Source organism: Mya arenaria, chromosome 2 (genome assembly GCF_026914265.1).
Source record: "Mya arenaria isolate MELC-2E11 chromosome 2, ASM2691426v1".
NCBI lineage: Eukaryota > Metazoa > Mollusca > Bivalvia > Myida > Myidae > Mya > Mya arenaria.
Window position 1 is genome coordinate 13,845,557 of NC_069123.1, and position 18,529 is coordinate 13,864,085.

General features: G+C 35.0%; 1 protein-coding gene across 3 annotated transcripts in view; it reads right to left on the reverse strand.

Annotated features, from left to right (window-relative positions):
- The window catches only part of LOC128225100 (extracellular matrix organizing protein FRAS1-like), a 119,768-nt gene that overhangs the window by 43,218 nt on the left and 58,021 nt on the right, over nt 1–18,529 (reverse strand). The window contains exons 3-9 of one of the 3 annotated variants that reach the window (XM_052935131.1): nt 17,812–17,919; nt 15,699–15,788; nt 12,051–12,210; nt 4,401–4,534; nt 3,963–4,157; nt 3,083–3,140; nt 1,258–1,391 (exon numbers count right to left, since the gene is read on the reverse strand). In XM_052935131.1, coding sequence (XP_052791091.1) covers nt 1,258–1,391; nt 3,083–3,140; nt 3,963–4,157; nt 4,401–4,534; nt 12,051–12,210; nt 15,699–15,788; nt 17,812–17,919 — 879 coding nt within the window. Of the gene's footprint in view, nt 1–1,257; nt 1,392–3,082; nt 3,141–3,962; nt 4,158–4,400; nt 4,535–12,050; nt 12,211–15,698; nt 15,789–16,830; nt 16,846–17,648; nt 17,687–17,811; nt 17,920–18,529 lie in introns of those variants that run through there. The other 2 variants (XM_052935132.1, XM_052935133.1) reach the window with 2 other exon arrangements.

Sequence of the window (18,529 nt, forward strand, 5' to 3'; positions counted from 1 at the left end):
AATGAAAAGGACAGATTTTGTTTTACCTTATTTGCAAGGCTTAAATTATTTTGGCCGGTCGCTGTGATATCGAACTAACAGGTTTCGACTGCTCAACACATTGAACAAATCATGAAAAAATCACATCGGTTACATAGTGGACAAGGGAGCAATGGTGGCCCTAGATCACCCATCTGAGTTCCATAGCTAAATATGGCATACAAGTTCCATTCCATCAATACATCAATCAAAATATTCCATATGGTTGATTCTGCATACAAAATATATATGAAAAGTTCATGCTATTGTATGTGTCATACTCAGCTATTTATTAAGTAACTGAAATTAATAAAGGTATATTTCTGGCATCATCCACCCACGCTATATTATTCCAATTACTCTATGGACTATACCATGGGAAAAATGCAAGCAATGTTTTGTAAGGCATGAATATTCAGTAGTATTTTCATCCTCGACTTCAATAATAAATTCTCAATCAACAACTGAGGAGTGTCCAATCAAACGTCTGGATTTTACCTCAGTATTGTTTTTACTAGTATGAGGTTTCTGCAGTCAACCTGCCCAAGGTAATACATTATGCATACACACACATATTTCTTTGAGGTTTCCTAGGAGATTTTAATCAGAAAATTAGAATTTGATCCAGAAAATGTATTACATAAAGAAATCTTGTCTATATTTTTCCCAATCACACACAAAAAGTAAATGATTTTATGTTGTTGTTTATAATTCCAGGGGATATTCACGCCCCCCACCCCACCCGCCAGGGAGACAGGGGATGGTCAATTTCAAGGGACTTTCCCCCAAATCCAAGGAATTTTCCACCCCTTAGTATGGTAATTAATAGCCTGGGTATACGCAGGATGACAGGAGACCCATAACTATGCATTAAAATAGCTTATAAAACCTTGGGGACAAAAAGAGAGCTTTTAAGATATATGTTAAATCACTCTGCACATTGAAGTCATTTACTAACTAAAACCACAAATATTACACAGAAATTGTGCGGTTTTACAGTTTCAGTTTTCCTATCAATAAACCAGATAACATCAATACAATCACGTTGATGGAGGAATTAAACCATCAAATATTTCTTCAAACTATTTGGACATCAAACATAATGTACTTTTGAAAACGGAAATGCTATGCAAAAAAACTAAATCTATTCAGAAAAAAATACTTTCCTTTCAACTCATATAATCTAATAATGGCTATCGGCATTGCCTTAAAAATGAATATTAAACAAAACTTGCATACCTTGAAGCAAACGAGGTTTTCACATGAAGCTTTATGGCAGAGGACTTTTCCCTTATCACACATGCAATACTCGCAACTCGACGTGTTCCATAAATCTCCGCTGTATCTCGGTGGGTCTAAGCTGTCACACGCACCTGAAATAACAGAATTAAATTATAAGTGTTTTGCTTATTATTTATTGCAAGCCTAATTATACAACTATATGTGTGTACAATCAAACTACATATGTATAATGCATTACATACATTCAAGAAATTTATTGTCTGCATGAATGTGTGCATAATTTATAACACAACTCAATTCAATAAATATTCATAACTGTTACACAAAGGATGAGATTTACTACTCACATGAAAATGTGGACACACAAATTCACATGAACTTTGATTCAAACAATCAAACTTAAAAAAAGGGCAGTTGTGGTCCAATTAAAGTGTCATATTCATGATAAAATATTACAAACACCCCCCCCCCCTCCCCCCTACGAAAGTAGGAGTCTACAATGATAATTGTTTTATTTATGTATTATGAAGCCAAATTATACTATAGTGCTGCAATGCATTCAGTAGGGCGCGCGTTTTCCTTACGTTCGCTAACTGTTTTGATTCTCTGTTGCAACATACAGCATTCACTGCAAGCGGGGAACCAAACAGCAACCGTTCGCCCCAAAAGTGTTTACTTAACGCATAGCTGGTACGCATTAAAATGGGGATCCAAATACAACTACAACATGTGTTCAACCAATAATTAATGGGGAAATCAAACTCCTTTGATATCAAACATTGTAATAAATTAACAAAGTTCGATCTGTGAAACCACAGCAAAGTGATTTCAATAACAATACAAAGTATCCATGACACCAAAGAAGCATGTTTTTGCTAAATTAATTACAATAGAATGAAAGAGTTAATTGATGGTTCAAAAGAAAAACATCTAAATTTACCAAATATTAACTAAATAAGTAAATGGTTGAAAAGGTTTTGTTTGTTCTTTTTATATGTATATAGCATAAAGTAAGATATATATTCAAAGATGCACTCTTACTCAAAAAAAAAGATTTACCACAATTATTACAATTGTTTTGATATACCAAAAAGGATGAATAAATGTCAAAAAATGAATTTATTAAGAAGGATACCAAGTTTAATTTGAAAAAAAAGGTGCAGAAAACATGGTATTTCTACCTTATGCGATGATTGTAGATCACACTAAACCTTTTAGCACTCACCAATCATTTAATATTTTTGCATTTTCAGCTATTAAAAACACGGTTACAATCTTATTATCAGTAACTAATATTTTCCATAAATTCATTATTTAGGAAGTAGATAAAGGTTTATCACTCAAAATTTATGTTTGTTATACATGTATGTATGTATTTTGAATAAGAGTGTCACTTAAAGAATATGCACATACTTGTCTACAGATAAATCTGCTTTCATATGCCTCACTTCATGTGTGGATTTTGTCAAAATTTGATCAAATGTTTTTTATTTCTATTTGTGAAATGAACAATGTCCTTTGGGCAGATGCACTCTTATCACAGATACACTGAATTTGAGATAAATAAAGACAAATGTGAATCCAGTTACTTGTTAATATCAATTTATTTGCGCAAAATGTAAAAAAAAAGTAGTGCAATCACAGCTCAAAGCTATAATGTATATGAATCTCATTAGAGTCTGATTTTCCGAGCACTGTTTTGACTCATGCATTTTTGTCTATCTAATATAAATGCTACAAAACAGGTTGGACTCAAAACTATTTCTAATATTTGCCTCAGAACTCAATCCCAGCTTATGGTAATGAGTAAAAAAATGCATACCATGTGTAGGAACACACTCGGGGCAACAGTCACCTGGTCTTGTCACCTTCTTCTCATTCTGCAAGGAAATCATATATTGCTCATTACAATCACATAAAGACGACTAAAATAAATGTGAATTTTTATTTAAATTTTACTAACTTGCTAACTTTTCAATGATTTGAAGGACTAGTGTGAATGTCTCCATTTAGAATATAGCTACTTTTTCGAGCAGATCATTTTTGAACCCTATAGGGTATATTCTGAAAGTAAATTTGAAGACGCATATGACGTCAATCTAATTATTTGGCCTTCAACCGGGTCTGAAGTTTGTATTGATTTTAGAGGTTAATGATTGTCTGTTTTTCAAAGGAAAAGTCCAGGAATTGTGTTTTTTTCAGTAACTTGAATAATCAAAGCTTTCGAGATATTTGCATTATACCTTAATATATAACCCACATTATTCAATGCAATAACTATATTTATAGCAAGGATTTAGTAATTGTTGAGTTATGCCCCTTTACAGAGTAAAACAGACAAGCATAATGACACCTGCTTGCGAAGCTCTTGTTACTATAACAATGGTTGTCAAACTTTAAGTAACTTTATCATTTTCATTAATGCATTTATGTTCACAGATGGCCTGCCAGAAAAAGTAGCTATTTTCTAGTAGGTAGTCATTTAAACTAGACCTTCAAATCAATGAATTCCTTTTGTATGACTATTTCGGCCTCCTGAGAGTTGTCGGAGACATTTGAGAAAGAATATTTGTCATTATTTGTTTAGTGATAAGCAGTCCAAGCAGTCAGTTAAAAAAACATAAAAAAAAATTTGCATTTTCAAAAAAGGTGTGGTAAATCTGTAGAACAAAACACCAACTTGGTGTTGCCTTTTCACTCACATGATTGCAAATAATGAGGTCCATGCATTCTTTTAATGTGCAGACAACAGTTCCGCCAATACACACGCACAGCGTACACGGGTCACGATGCCACTGTTCTCCAGTTTTGTACTCCCCTGAGCCCTCTTTGCATGTGGAGTTGAAGCCGTGACACGACGGGCAGCACGTGCCAGGTAGAGTCTCCAATGTTTCCGTCTGGTGATGGAAATGATAATTTGTTTGATAACTATAAATTATGTTGTTATGTAAAAGTGTTTGTTTAAGTCTTTCACTTTTGCACACAGTTTGCATATGCAGTTCAGGCATCATCATCATCATCATCAACATCATCATCATCACCAACACCACCATCACCATAATGGTTGAATTTAAGCCTAGTTTTCGCAGGCTTAGCTACCCTTTTAGAATACTACATACTGGAATTAATTCTATACTCACTTCTGCACAGACAACAGGAGGGCACTGTACTGGATAGCACTGGTGTTGTCCGTCCGTACACACACACTTTGTACATGGCAGTGGTGTCCATGTAGTCCCATCTCTGTGATGTTCACCCTCGTATGTGCACGACCCTGAAAGAAATGAAAGTACCATATATAAATAGGATTTCCAGAAAAAAACATTTGTAATATTATGAATGGGGATATACTTAGAATTACCTTTTACATTCATACTAACTTGAATACTTACAATTCTTACTTACTACAATTCGCTGAGTTAGTGCCAGATGGTTGTGACTCAATATAGAGATAAAAGGTGCTAAACCCTTGAATTTTATTATGAATTTTACATATAGATTCGTATGAGGAAAAACTTTACAACTTTAACCTTAAAAACTCATTTTCATTAAGGCAGACAAAATAATAATTTGCTGGTAAGGGACTTCACTGGACAATAGTTTTTGCAAGAGTGACGGGCCTAGAAAACACATAAGCAAACAAACTGTGCATGTAGTTTCATGTGAATATATTAAACAGTTTGTGAGTGTTGAGTGCTCATGGTTCAAGTTGCGCATTGACGTCACATAATTTTATCGTTGAAAAAATGAGAAGCTTCATTTTAACCAGTGAATATACATGAGAAATCTTTATTAAAGTATTTAAATTGGCAAGTATTTCCCATGGAAATTACTAATGATAAATTCATTCCAAAACTCTGTGGCCTTATAATCAAATGTTAATACTATGTTAATAGGACATCAGATCTCAGCTTTTATCAAAATGACTTTTTCCAATCTGAATGCAATTTCCTATCTAACATCTTATTTATCTCTGCAACATCAAAGATGACTCCAATTATTCAATTTCGAAATACATTTAGACATATTAAATGAAATGAATCTTACCCCCAAAAAATATTTTTTCATACATTTGCATTTTTCTATTAATTAACATTTTTCTTGGTTTTATGGATAAAAAACACTCTTGTCTACTGGTGTATGTGATTCTATGAATTATTATCCTACACATAAAATGAAGTAAAATAATTGATTTCTGTTAAAGGAAGAAAATTTTCACACCTGTAAATCTAATATTCTTATCATTTCATATTACAGTTTTTTACAAAGATGATAGAAAGTCTCAGAATTCTTTTTTTTATCTTAATCCACAATATAGTTTCATAACAGCAAAAAAATTGCAGAAACTATCGTAAATCATATTTTATTGTCAAAATACGTAACAGAACAATCCTGTCTAACCCAGATTACAAGAAACAAAAAACAACAACACTATTATATCAGTGAAGAGTGTAACATTCAATTATCTTGAGACAGACTTTCTCTTCACTAATGAATTTTGTAAGAGGAATCAAGCAAAAATCCACTGTAATCTTATGATAAGACAAATGATAACATTTCCTGCTTTTCAAATCATTTCTAGATGCCACGAATGCTTCTATGGTATTATCATTATCCATTTACAATCTTCAGACTTAATAAATGAGCTAGGAGTGTCTTAATGTCATCCGTGTTTGTTTTTTTGCACTGAAAGATGCTTACATACAGTGCAAACTGAGTGGTTCCAACTTGTAAATGCATCCTTGGATAAGAAACGCAACATTTTAGCAAATTGCAAGAATCAGCCTAAACATCAGTCTGAGTCGTTTAGGAATAACTTTGTCAGTCGTTTAGGAATAACTTTGATGACATTTTGCATATCAAATATTTTCTTTGAGCAAGGCAGGTCAAGAATTAAGTTATGTCAAATAAAGGCCTTTGGCATAATTATATAACAATTAAACAGTAATTATTTTGTTTAAAATATTATTCTGCTAAGTTGTATATAATTATAAACAAAAATAAATAAATTCATTACTATGTGATACCCAGCTAACCAAGGGCCATAACTCAACAAACAATGCCTTCTTTCCTCTCTTTCCCCCAGCTAACCAAGGGCAATAACCTAACTAAACAATGTGTTTTCCCTCTCTTTCCCCCAGCTAACCAAGGGCCATAACTTAACCAACAATGTGTTTTTCCTCTTTTTCCTCCAGCTAACTAAGGGCCATAACTTAACTAAACAATGTGTTTTCCCTCTCTTTCCCCCAGCTAACCAAGGACCATAACTTAACTAAACAATGTGTTTTTCCTCTCTGTCCCTAAGCTAACCAAAGGGCTTAACTTAACAATGTGTTCTTTCCTCTTTTTCCCTAAGCTAACCAAAGGGCTTAACTTAACAATGTGTTCTTTCCTCTTTTTCCCTAAGCTAACCAAAGGGCTTAACTTAACAATGTGTTCTTTCCTCTTTTCCCTAAGCTAACCAAAGGGCTTAACTAAACAATGTGTTCTTTCCTCTTTTCCCTAAGCTAACCAAGGGGCATAACTAAACAAATAATGTGTTCTTTCCACTCTTCCCCATAGATTACCAAGGGGCATAACTGAATAAATGATGTGTTATTTCCCCTAATTCCCACAGATTACCATGTGGCATAACTAAACAAATAAAATGTTTTCCCCTCTGTTTTCCTCAGCAAACCAAGGGCCCAAATATAGTTTAATTACAGCAAAAAATTGCAAAAACTATTGTAAATCATATTTCATTGTCAAAATATGAAATAATACAAGTATGTATAATCCAGATTACATGAAACATTTTTTTTATATATTAGTGAAGAACGTCACATTCAATTATCTTGAGGCAGACTTTCTCTTTGTAAATGATAGGGCTTTTTAATCATTTTATCAGCTTCATAAATTAATGCTATAATTTAAGTGTTAAAGCCCCCTTTTTCAGTTTCAATGACCAAAAACCTACATGCCAGGAGCCGATACTAATCTAAAAAATTTTTTAATCTCATGAGGTTTAATTTTTACCTGTCAAACATAAAATATTCAACTGGCTTTTAAATTGTCATTTACAGGAACAATTCAGTGAAAGCAGTAGCACATTTAGATAAAATTATGATAAATTTTGCAAAAACAGAATTATTTATGTGAATAAAGATGCATAAAATGACAGCAAACTATTTTGAATCTCCTCTGTAATTAAACGCACATCTTTCAGTAACTACTTTTGAAGATTCCAAAGAAATGAGATGTCTAAAAAAACTCAGCTAATCTTTAGTGCATCAAGTTACCCCACCCCACAAAAATCAAATTCTGATGACATAAATTACATTCCAAGCCACAGGGGAAACCATTCAAATCGAAAAACAGACTGGTACTTTAATTGAAATAAAATGATACCTAATCCTAAACCAGTCTAGTATATTACAAGATCTAAATTGATACACAGCGACACCCAAGACCCCTAATGCAGGTGGCATTATCTTTAAATAGCCATAAAACAAGTTTAAGTTACATGCAAAGTGAAATAAATTTACTACTCAGTCTATTCAGGACATAGCGATAAATCAGAATCATATACACGGGGATGTTACATTTAATTACATGAAGGGTCTACTTTTCATGTCTGATCATCATCAATTTCAATTATGTGTGAAATTGACCATATGGCCTCACATAGAGTCTGGAGTTGCGTTTTACATGATACCTTTCAGACCGCCTACCAAACATCTCCGCCGAGGTTAAAGACCACTAACGTTAATGCTTGCTGGGTCAATTTTCCAAATAAAGAGTTCATTATCTTTTTAAGTCATCCATCATTTGTGACTACATGCCTTTGCATAAAAAATTACTTCATTTATAATTTACAGTCATTATATATTAGCATTTGTAGACTAATGATACATTATAATAAATATAATCCATTTTGGCAAAGTGTTGTGAAATATATCTTAAACGTCAACCAAAAGGTCCGTGTATAAATTCGAAAAATATGCAAGAAGACACTAGTAAAAGTGAATTTTTGACATTTAGAATGCATATTTTCAGTATTAATGTCATTCTTTTTCATTTTTGTTACATTTTGCATAGAAGTTTATGATGGAGACTGTAATATATATAGTATAATTTCGGACCACCCCCAGTCACCCAGCACGGGATGAAATTCAACATAGAAGAAAAAATGCTTCAGTTTAAATAAAAAGTATTTAAAACACTCTAAAACAAACACCTGTGCCAAAGCAATTTATTTAATGACATTTTTCAAAATGCTCTGGTTTGCTGGACAAAATCCCCTTGGAAGCCTTCAAAAATATGGATGAGAAATTGACACATTTTTTAGACATGTTAAAAAATGCTGGGCTTATGTCAAAATCCCCTGTTTTTTCCTGAACAAAATCCCCAGATGAGTGTCTTCGACCTTGTGGTTGTAAGTGATGCCTTGTTTTTTTATACATTTTAAATAATATCATAATCAGCAAAATTCAGTCCCATTGAAACCTATGAAAGGATGAGACATATTCATACAAAACCATACATCATGTTTTTCTTTTTTGCTTGATTTTCATTCTCTAAGTACAAAAAGATTTTCAAACATTTTTTTCCTGGCTACACCCATTTCATCCAGATTTTATCTTGCAATTTAAGCATTATAATTGAACTTTACAATTTCATAATGTTTGTGCCTGAATACGGAGCAGTCAATCACAGCCTGATACTCTCACATTTAGAAACTTTGCAGGTATTTTATTTCATAACAAAAGGTTATTTTATATTAGTAATTTTTGGTAAATGACCTGTTATAATGAAGAAAGTATACACGCTACACCTAGTATTATATTACACGTCTTGAATAAAAATATATCAACATTTTTGACAAAGTTTTGCATTAAACGTCAATGCCCTATAAAGCCTCACATGAGGTTAATCTTTGGATCAACGATTTTTTTGTGCCAGCGATCAGTATAGACAAGTTCTTGTCTCAGCCAATCTATCATGTACTCTTTTTTTGTTACTTGTGAACTCATTACTATTCAAGTTCATCAGATAGTTATCATACTTGGGTGCAAATTTTCATCTTGTGAATATAGAATAATCTTACGTCTTTCCTGTACTGGTGTTAAGTTTCCAACACCTTTGATAGACAAACTGATTTATCAAAATTTGAATATTTACTGAAGGTCTAACGACAAAAATACCTTGTTTCAAGTAATCTTTCCTTACCTTCTGAAAGACTCCCACACTAGTGATTTTTTACCATTTTCTGATTACAAAAAAATAAATGTGAAAAATGTGCATCAAAACTGGGATTCCAACCAGTGTCTGTATTCACGAACGTCTTGAGTCTGAGTTTCAGACAGAGGCTCAGAACTCTGAATTCTTAAATGTTTCAAAATATCTATAGTATAATGTATTTAGACAAAAAATGTGGCTTTGATTGTTGAAAAGATAATTTGCAGCGGATACAGCATAGCTAACCATCTTTTCTCCATTAAAAGCATTTTTACAACAAAATTATTTATTTGCATTTCTGAGTCTGAGTTATAAATTCAGACTCAAGAAGTTCTTGAATATGGGCTCAGGGACCTATCTCTTACTTGGTGTGTGCTCTCCCAATACAGCTATCAGGGCCATTACCAAGTTCACTGAATTAATTAACAAGATTCATTTTGAGTGTTTACTAAAAAGGCTGGTGGCCGAACCTGCTAGCTTTGGTTATACCACAATCTAATTAAATGACATTAAGTAAATTTTCAAAAACAAAATCCCAACCATGAAATTAGAAAAATGTTACTCTAAACAAATGTTGTTGTTTTTTTATTTAGGTCTATAAACCTTTAAAGTTTATTTTCTGTTTCTATTTCGGTTGTACACAAAATCTAAGTTTAATTTAGAAATTCCTTATATCATGGTCAAAATTCATTCCGGTATTCTAGTTTATCAATTTACTAATGATTAACCCTGACAGGTTTTCAAATACCCACCTTTTAAGATGTTTTCCAACCCTCTAATTTGTTTTAAATGGAGTAACTTAACCCCAACGCTTTCAAATAGCCACACTTTAAACCAATCCATCAATGAGTAAATGATATTTGCATCAAAAGAAACTCTTTTTGAAGTGAAAGGTTATTTTTCTGTTAGCCTTTAATTACCATATTAAGATGGTTTTTGGGAGATTTCATTGTTTTTGCCCAATGCCACCATGACATTTACAAAAAAAAATCAGAATACCCTGCAAATGGCTTTTTCAGGACAAAGGGAGATAACTCATTTATCTCAATTTTCAAACCAATCAGATAGACAATTTAGATTTTAGCCATAACCATAAATAGAAGACTATAATGGCTATCACACTGTTTGACATCATTAATTTCAGTTTGAAAGAGAAGCTTGTGATAAGACTAAATTACTTTCATGTTATTTACACAGCAGTCGAAAAAGAGATTTCCCTGATTTATGGGAAATAAATGTCCATCCACAAAGGGTGGTTCAGGTTATAGGCAACTTTTTTAGATTCCACGCATTTCAAAATTGATTTTTGACAGGAGAGAGGCATTAAGGTTGACGTTAGGTGACAGTTTCCACAATTAATATATATTTTATTAATAAGATAGAACAGCAGGACCTCCTTATAAAATTAGAACAATGACAAGAGACCGCATTAACGATTTAACTATAAAAAGCAACAGATCGTTTACACCTAAACCACATCGTCTTAGCTACATGTCTTACACATATCAATTATCTCTTATCATTTTAAAAAAATGCCAGGCTGTATGCATTATGTTTTATGTGTAGATATGTATATGTATTATATTGTACACAGATGCGACCGAAATGAACTATAAATCTCCGAAATGAACTATAAATCTATCAAACATTCCTTTTTGCAATGATCTATTTAATGTCTGCATAACTCGATTTCCTTCATTAGTTGTCTCTATTAAGATAAAGTGAATTCATTTTAAATCGGTTTAGTTAAAATGCATTGATTGAATATTTTCGCTGCATCATCAACACGGAATTTTCGAAAATAGGGTTTGTCTAATTTAAATCATAATAACTTTTATTGTTTTCAAGTGTGCAAGATAATTCTTTTTTTTTAAAGAAAACATCTATGGTTGTAAATGATATTAAGTTGTGGTTTAATTATTTTCCTGAGTTGCTTTGTTCAACCAATGGCAACTTTGAAATAGTAACTTAGTTTAACCAATGGCAACTAAGTTCATTTAATGGCAATTTTGTTTAACCAATGGCAACTTTACCAACCAATGGCAATTTTGTTTAACCAATGGCAACTTTGTTCAACAAACGGCAATTTTGTTTAACCAATGGCAACTTTATTCAACAAACGGCAATTTTGTTTAACCAATGGCAACTTTGTTCAACAAACAGCAATTTTGTTCAACCAATGGCAACATTGTTCAGCCAAATGCAACATTGTTCAACCAATTGCAACATTGTTCAACCAATGGGAACATTTTTCAACCAGTGGCAACTTTGTTCAACCAATGGAAACATTGTTCAACCAATGGCAGCAATGTTTAATCAATGGCAAAATGTTCAACCAATTCCAACAATGTTAAACTAATGGCAACAATGTTCAACCAATGGAAACATTGTTCAACCAATGGCAACTTTGTTCAACCAATGTCAACATTGTTAAATCTATAGGATTATTACTTTAAATAATGGCAACAATGTTCAACCAATGTCAACTTTGTTCAACCAATGGAAACTTTGTTCAACCAATGGCAACATCTGTTCAATCAATGGAGATTCTGATACAAAGGTAGGCTACTCACTGCCAGCAGGTATGCACTGAGGACAACACTGTCCAGGTGGGGTGTGGGTGATCTCCCCTGAGTGACACTTGGCTTCAGGGCAGGCCACGCGCCCACATTCCACTGCCCCGTTGTCACAGAGACATTGAACACACAGCTCTGCATTCCACTCTGTGTTATGCTGAAAAAGGGGAAATAATTTAATTTTAAATCGCAATAAGCTTTTTAAATATTTCATGCATTGTCAAAGTTATGTATTTCATTGGACTATTTTAGCTCAGATTTAGCAAATGAAAAAAACAATGCAAAACCAAACCATCACACATTAATGCTAGAACTTGTCCATTTTCCTAAAGGGACAAAACTCAACAAAGAATTTAGCCCAAGTTTAGGGACTTGCCACACATGTGCATGTTGTCATACGTGCTATGAACATATGTAGCAAATTTCATAAGGACACATCCCCGACAACAACCATTCCTATAACAAGGCTCAAAATTGGCAAATATAAATTATACATATAAACAAGAGCACCGCGGAGTGGGTGCCAACGCTCGTCTGTTTTTTTTCCAAGTCGAAAAGGGGGGATAACTCAATATTAATTAAAGGCAAAATTATATGACCTGCTATAAACATGCATAGTGTTAATAGGAACACGTGTAGCAAGTTTAATGTGAAAATGTTGAACGGTTTTTGAGTTATGAGGTAAGGTTAAAGTTTTTGGACGACGACGACGACGCAGACGCAGACGCAGACGACGCCGACGACGCCAAGGCTATCACAATAACTCGACTTTTTTTCTTCGAAAAACAGACGAGCTAAAAAACCTGATGAAAACCAGCATTAACATTTTGATTAATGTCAGTTACAACTGATATGCTTGTGATTACAAAAGTATTTGACATTTAATGAACTATTAAAATGTTTTATTATCTAACATTTTTTTCTAGAAAATTTATGTTTAAGTATTTAGCATGGTATGAAATGGAAATAAGGAAATAGTGGCTTTAAGAATGATGTTTGTCCAATTCAAACAGGCATACATTACAATTTGACTCTTGTTTTATAAATGATTTACGTTTAACACACAGCAAAGCATTAAAAAAAGGTGTTTTCAATCACCAAATATGCAGATTAGTAACTTGAGTTGAAAGTGTGCATTAATTGGGTTATTTAGAGGTAATATATAACTGCAAAAATGTGTGACATTGAACCAGACAATAATCAACTTCATTCAACCTTAAATGTTGTTAATCACAAACTTACCTTTAATTTGCCAAGATCAGGAATTAAACTTCTATTTGGTTAAATGAATTGAAATGAATATGTAATTATGTGTTTCGTGTCCCATGTCTGTTGCCACATGGGGTTGTATGTTTCTTGTTGTGTGTCTGTTGCCTTGTGATCTTGTGTATTGCCTTGTGGCGTTGTGTGTTCTTGATTGTGTGTCTGTTGGCATTATGTATTTCTGGTATTATGTCTGTTGCCTTGTGGCGTTGTGTGTTCTTGATTGTGAGTCTATTGGCTTATGGCATTATGTATTTCTAGTTTTGTGTATGCTATGTTGCCTTGTGGTGTTGTGTGTTCTTGATTGTGTGTCTGTTAGCTTATAGTATTATGTATTTCTGGTTTTGTGTCTGTTGCCTTGTTGCCTTGTGTGTTCTTGATTGTGTGTCTGTTAGCTTATAGTATTATGTATTTCTGGTTTTGTGTCTGTTGCCTTGTGGCCTTGTGTGTTCTTGATTGTGTGTCTGTTGGCTTATGGCATTATGTAGTTCTGGTTTTGTGTCTGTTGCCTTTTGGGGATGTGTGTTCTTAATTGTGTGTATGATGGCTTATGGCATTATGAATTTCTAGTTAGTGTCTAGTGCCTTTTGGGGTTTTCTGTTTTGGCTGGGACTGTCTGCTGGCTGATGTCATTATGCATTTCTGGTTTTGTGTTCATTGTCTTGTGATGTTATGTGTTCTTGATTGTAAGTCAGTTGCCTTGTGGTGTTATGTGTTTCTGGTTTGGAGTCGGTTGCCTTGTGGTGTTGTATGTTTCTGGTTTGGAGACTGTTGCCTTGTGGTGTTGTATGTTTCTGGTTTGGAGACTGTTGCCTTGTGGTGTAACATGTATCTGGTTTGGAGTCTGTTGCCTTGTGGTGTTGTGTGTTTCTGGTTTGGAGTCTGTTGCCTTGTGGTGTTGTGTGTATCTGGTTTGGAGTCTGTTGCCTTGTGGTGTTGTGTGTTTCTGGTATGGAGTCTGTTGCCTTGTGGTGTTGTGTGTTTCTGGTTTGGAGTCTGTTGCCTTGTGGCGTTGTGTGTTTCTGGTATGGAGACTGTTGCCTTGTTGTGTTGTGTGCTTCTGGTTTGGAGTCTGTTGCCTAGTGGTGTTGTGTGTATCTGGTTTGGAGTCTGTTGTCTTGTGGTGTTGTGTGTTTCTGGTATGGAGTCTGTTGCCTTGTCGTGTTATGTGTTTCTGGTTAAGAGTCTGTTGCCTTGTGATGTTGTGTGTTTCTGGTTGATTTTCTGTTGCCTTGTGGTGTTGTGTATTCCTGGTTGTGTGTCTGTTGCTTTGTGGTGTTATGTGTTTCTGGTTGAGAGTCTGTTGCCTAGTGGTATTGTGTGTTTCTGGTTGTGTGTCTGTTGCCTTGTGGTGTTATGTGTTTCGGGTTGAGAGTCTGTTGCCTTGTGGTATTGTTTGTTTCTGGTTGTGTGTCTGTTGCCTTGTGGTGTTGTGTGTTTCTGGTTGTGTGTCTGTTGCCTTGTGGTGTTGTGTATTCCTGGTCGTGTGTCTGTTGCCTTGTGGTGTTGTGTGTTTCTGGTTGTGTGTCTGTTGCCCTGTGGTGTTGTGTATTCCTGGTTGTGTGTCTGTTGCCTTGTGGTGTTGTGTGTTTCTGGTTGTGTGTCTGTTGCCTTGTGGTGTTGTGTGTTTCTGGTTGTGTGTCTGTTGCCTTGTGGTGATGTGTATTCCTGGTTGTGTGTCTGTTGCCTTGTGGTGTTGTGTATTCCTGGTTGTGTGTCTGTTGCCTTGTGGTGTTGTGTGTTTCTGGTTGTGTGTCTGTTGCCTTGTGGTGATGTGTATTCCTGGTTGTGTGTCTGTTGCCTTGTGGTGTTGTATGTTTCGGGTTGAGAGTCTGTTGCCTTGTGGTGTTGTGTATTCCTGGTTGTGTGTCTGTTGCCTTGTGGTGTTATGTGTTTCTGGTTGTGTGTCTGTTGCTTTGTGGTATTGTATGTTTCTGGTTTGGAGTCTGTTGCCTTGTGGTGTTACATGTTTCTGGTTAAGAGTCTGTTGCCTTGTGGTGTTGTATGTTTCTGGTTTGGAGTCTGTTGCCTTGTGGTGTTATGTGTTTCTGGTTTAGAGTCTGTTGCCTTGTGGTGTTGTATGTTTCTGGTTTGGAGACTGTTGCCTTGTGGTGTTGTGTGTTTCTGGTTGTGTGTCCTTTAAGGTGTGGCATTGTGTTTGTGATATTATATAATTGTTGTGTGTATCTGTAGTCTATCTGTTAAGCTATGATAGTGTCTTTTAAAAAGTCTCGAGTTGTTCGGCTGCTTCCTCACCACTGCACTATGCATACATGCTTGAGGGTTGTCAAAAAGACTGTAATAGTTGCCTGTCTTGATAATAGAAATTACCATCGTCTTTTATTTATGCAACCCTTATTCTTTATACTAATTGCAACTTACAGGTATTGTTTGTTGTTGGTATGTACAGGATGAAAGATTGGTCATGCATTCTGGACAGCAGCTGTCCGCAGAGATTTGAAGGTACTCGCCCTGAAAGAGAAACATTATTTGAATGTATAAATCAACTTATTTTTTTATTTCATTAAAAAAGTCAATTACTGGAAACAACGTAAGCTCCAAAAGGCATCCAAAGTATGTTTAAGAAAAATAAAAGCAAAAGTGGAAAATAGTACTTCAGCCACACAATAATTTATAAGAAGTATTGTGTAAAATATATACTCTCCCTTCAAAGAGATAATTTTTGAGAAAGAAAACAATTTTTAATTAAGAAATTATGAATAAATTAACCTTAATTAATAGCTTCTTTCAAATAGTCATTTTTCAAAAGTAACAAAATAAATCATTCCTAATTTGAATAATGACATAGTTATGACAGATCATTTAATTCCAAGGATAATTTTTCGGCAATAACATTTAGGCTCAATTTGCTCAGCTATGCAGTCTAAGGTATAAGACTGAAACATCTATCTGCCACAGTCCTTTGCTGTGTAACCCTCTTGTTATGCACATATTAATGTTTTGCCCTATCAGTGCAAACAAATTAAGATAAACTATAAAAATTTGTTTTCGAATCCCACGCATGGAGCTGGGAAATTTGTTACAATACCCGGGGTCATGCATGTTCCAGGCATTTCAAATCCACAGACCTGGAACATATTATAACCATCCTAGGTGCAGTTTTCATACCTGGGAGAAATTTGAAACACTCCCCCTTATATAGTCATTGCATGTGCAAACAAACTGATAACTGACAAAGGAACTCTCTAACACATGTATGAGTATAATTTAGGAGTTGAACAAAAACCTTACCTTGATAAAGTTGACTTGTGGGCAGGTTCATCTGTGGGGTCTCAACACATGCAGATAGAAAAAACTTGACTGCTGAATAAATATGGCTTTTTAAAAGAAAACATTGTGGGCCTGTACACCTTATGGTCTCACACTGTGAATCTTACCTTCCGGTAGATGCATTGTGGGTCTGTACACCTAATGGTCTCACACTGTGAATCTTACCGTCTTGTAGTTGCATTGTGGGTGTGTACACCTAATGGTCTCACACTGTCAATCTTACCTTCTTGTAGTTGCATTGTGGGTCTGTACACCTAATGGTCCCACAATGTGAATCTTACATGTACCTTCTTGTATTTGCATTGTGGGTCTGTACACCTTATGGTCTCACACTGTCAATCTTCCCTTCTTGTAGATGCATTGTGGGTCTGTACACCTAATGGTCCCACACTGTCAATCTTACCTTCTTGTAGATGCATTGTGGGTCTGTACACCTAATGGTCCCACACTGTCAATCTTACCTTCTTGTAGATGCATTGTGGGTCTGTACACCTAATGGTCCCACACTGTCAATCTTACCTTCTTGTAGATGCATTGTGGGTCTGTGCACCTAATGGTCCCACACTGTCAATCTTACCTTCTTGTAGATGCATTGTGGGTATATACACCTAATGGTCTCACACTGGCAATCTTACCTTCTTGTAGATGCATTGTGGGTCTGTACACCTAATGGTCCCACACTGGCAATCTTACCTTCTTGTAGATGCATTGTGGGTCTGTACACCTAATGGTCTCACACTGCCAATCTTACCTTCTTGTAGATGCATTGTGGGTCTGTACACCTAATGGTCCCACACTGTCAATCTTACCTTCCTGTAGGTGCATTGTGGGTCTGTACACCTAATGGTCCCACACTGTCAATCTTACCTTCTTGTAGATGCATTGTGGGTCTGTACACCTAATGGTCTCACACTGTGAATCTTACCTTCTTGTAGTTGCATTGTGGGTCAGTGCACCTAATGGTCTCACACCCTGAATCTTACCTTCTTGTAGTTGCATTGTGAGTCAGTACACCTAATGGTCCCACACCCTGAATCTTACCTTCTTGTAGTTGCATTGTGGATCTGTACACCTAATGGTCTCACACCCTTCTTGTAGTTGCATTGTGGATCTGTACACCTAATGGTCTCACACTGTGAATCTTACCTTCTTGTAGTTGCATTGTGGGTCAGTACACCTAATGGTATCACACCCTGAATCTTACCTTCTTGTAGTTGCATTGTGGATCTGTACATCTAATGGTCTCACACTGTACAATTGGGTCTTCACACGAGCACACAGTGCATGGTCCTGGCTGCCAAACTGTATGACTCTGAAAACAGACAAAGAAAACAAATATGAACAAGAGTTGTCACAGACATGAGACAAATACCCCCGATTTGGACCTATCCGAGGGATAGCCATTTGTTTAGTACAATGGATGTTTGCAAAACATTTATGCCACCCTAATGGCAGCCAATTATGTCTGTGGGGTAATTAAAGCTTATGACAACTAACATCCCTTCCAAGTTTGAGAATAGAAGGTCTAGTTATTGACCAGTTCTAAACTTTATCATAGGAAGTGATAAGTTAAAGTTTTCAGTAAGACACGTTTGCATTCTCCAGACAGTGAATTAGTAAAATGGATAATATTCTTCCAAGGGGGTCAAAAAATACCTTGAAAATTAAACATGAAATAATTAACACTGGTTCTTTTATAACACTTCAAATCGTATAGTTAATAACAGAAAAGAAACATTCAAAGGATGATCAGTGGTAAATGGGGTTCTTGTCCAAATATTTGATCTGTAGAACAATGTTATTTCTTTTCTTATTATATTATAATGAGTTTGATCCTGAATTAATTTTTATAATGAATCTTGTATTGCACTGAATGTCCTTTGAAATGGCAGTTTAAATAACCATTAATGATTATGTTTAAG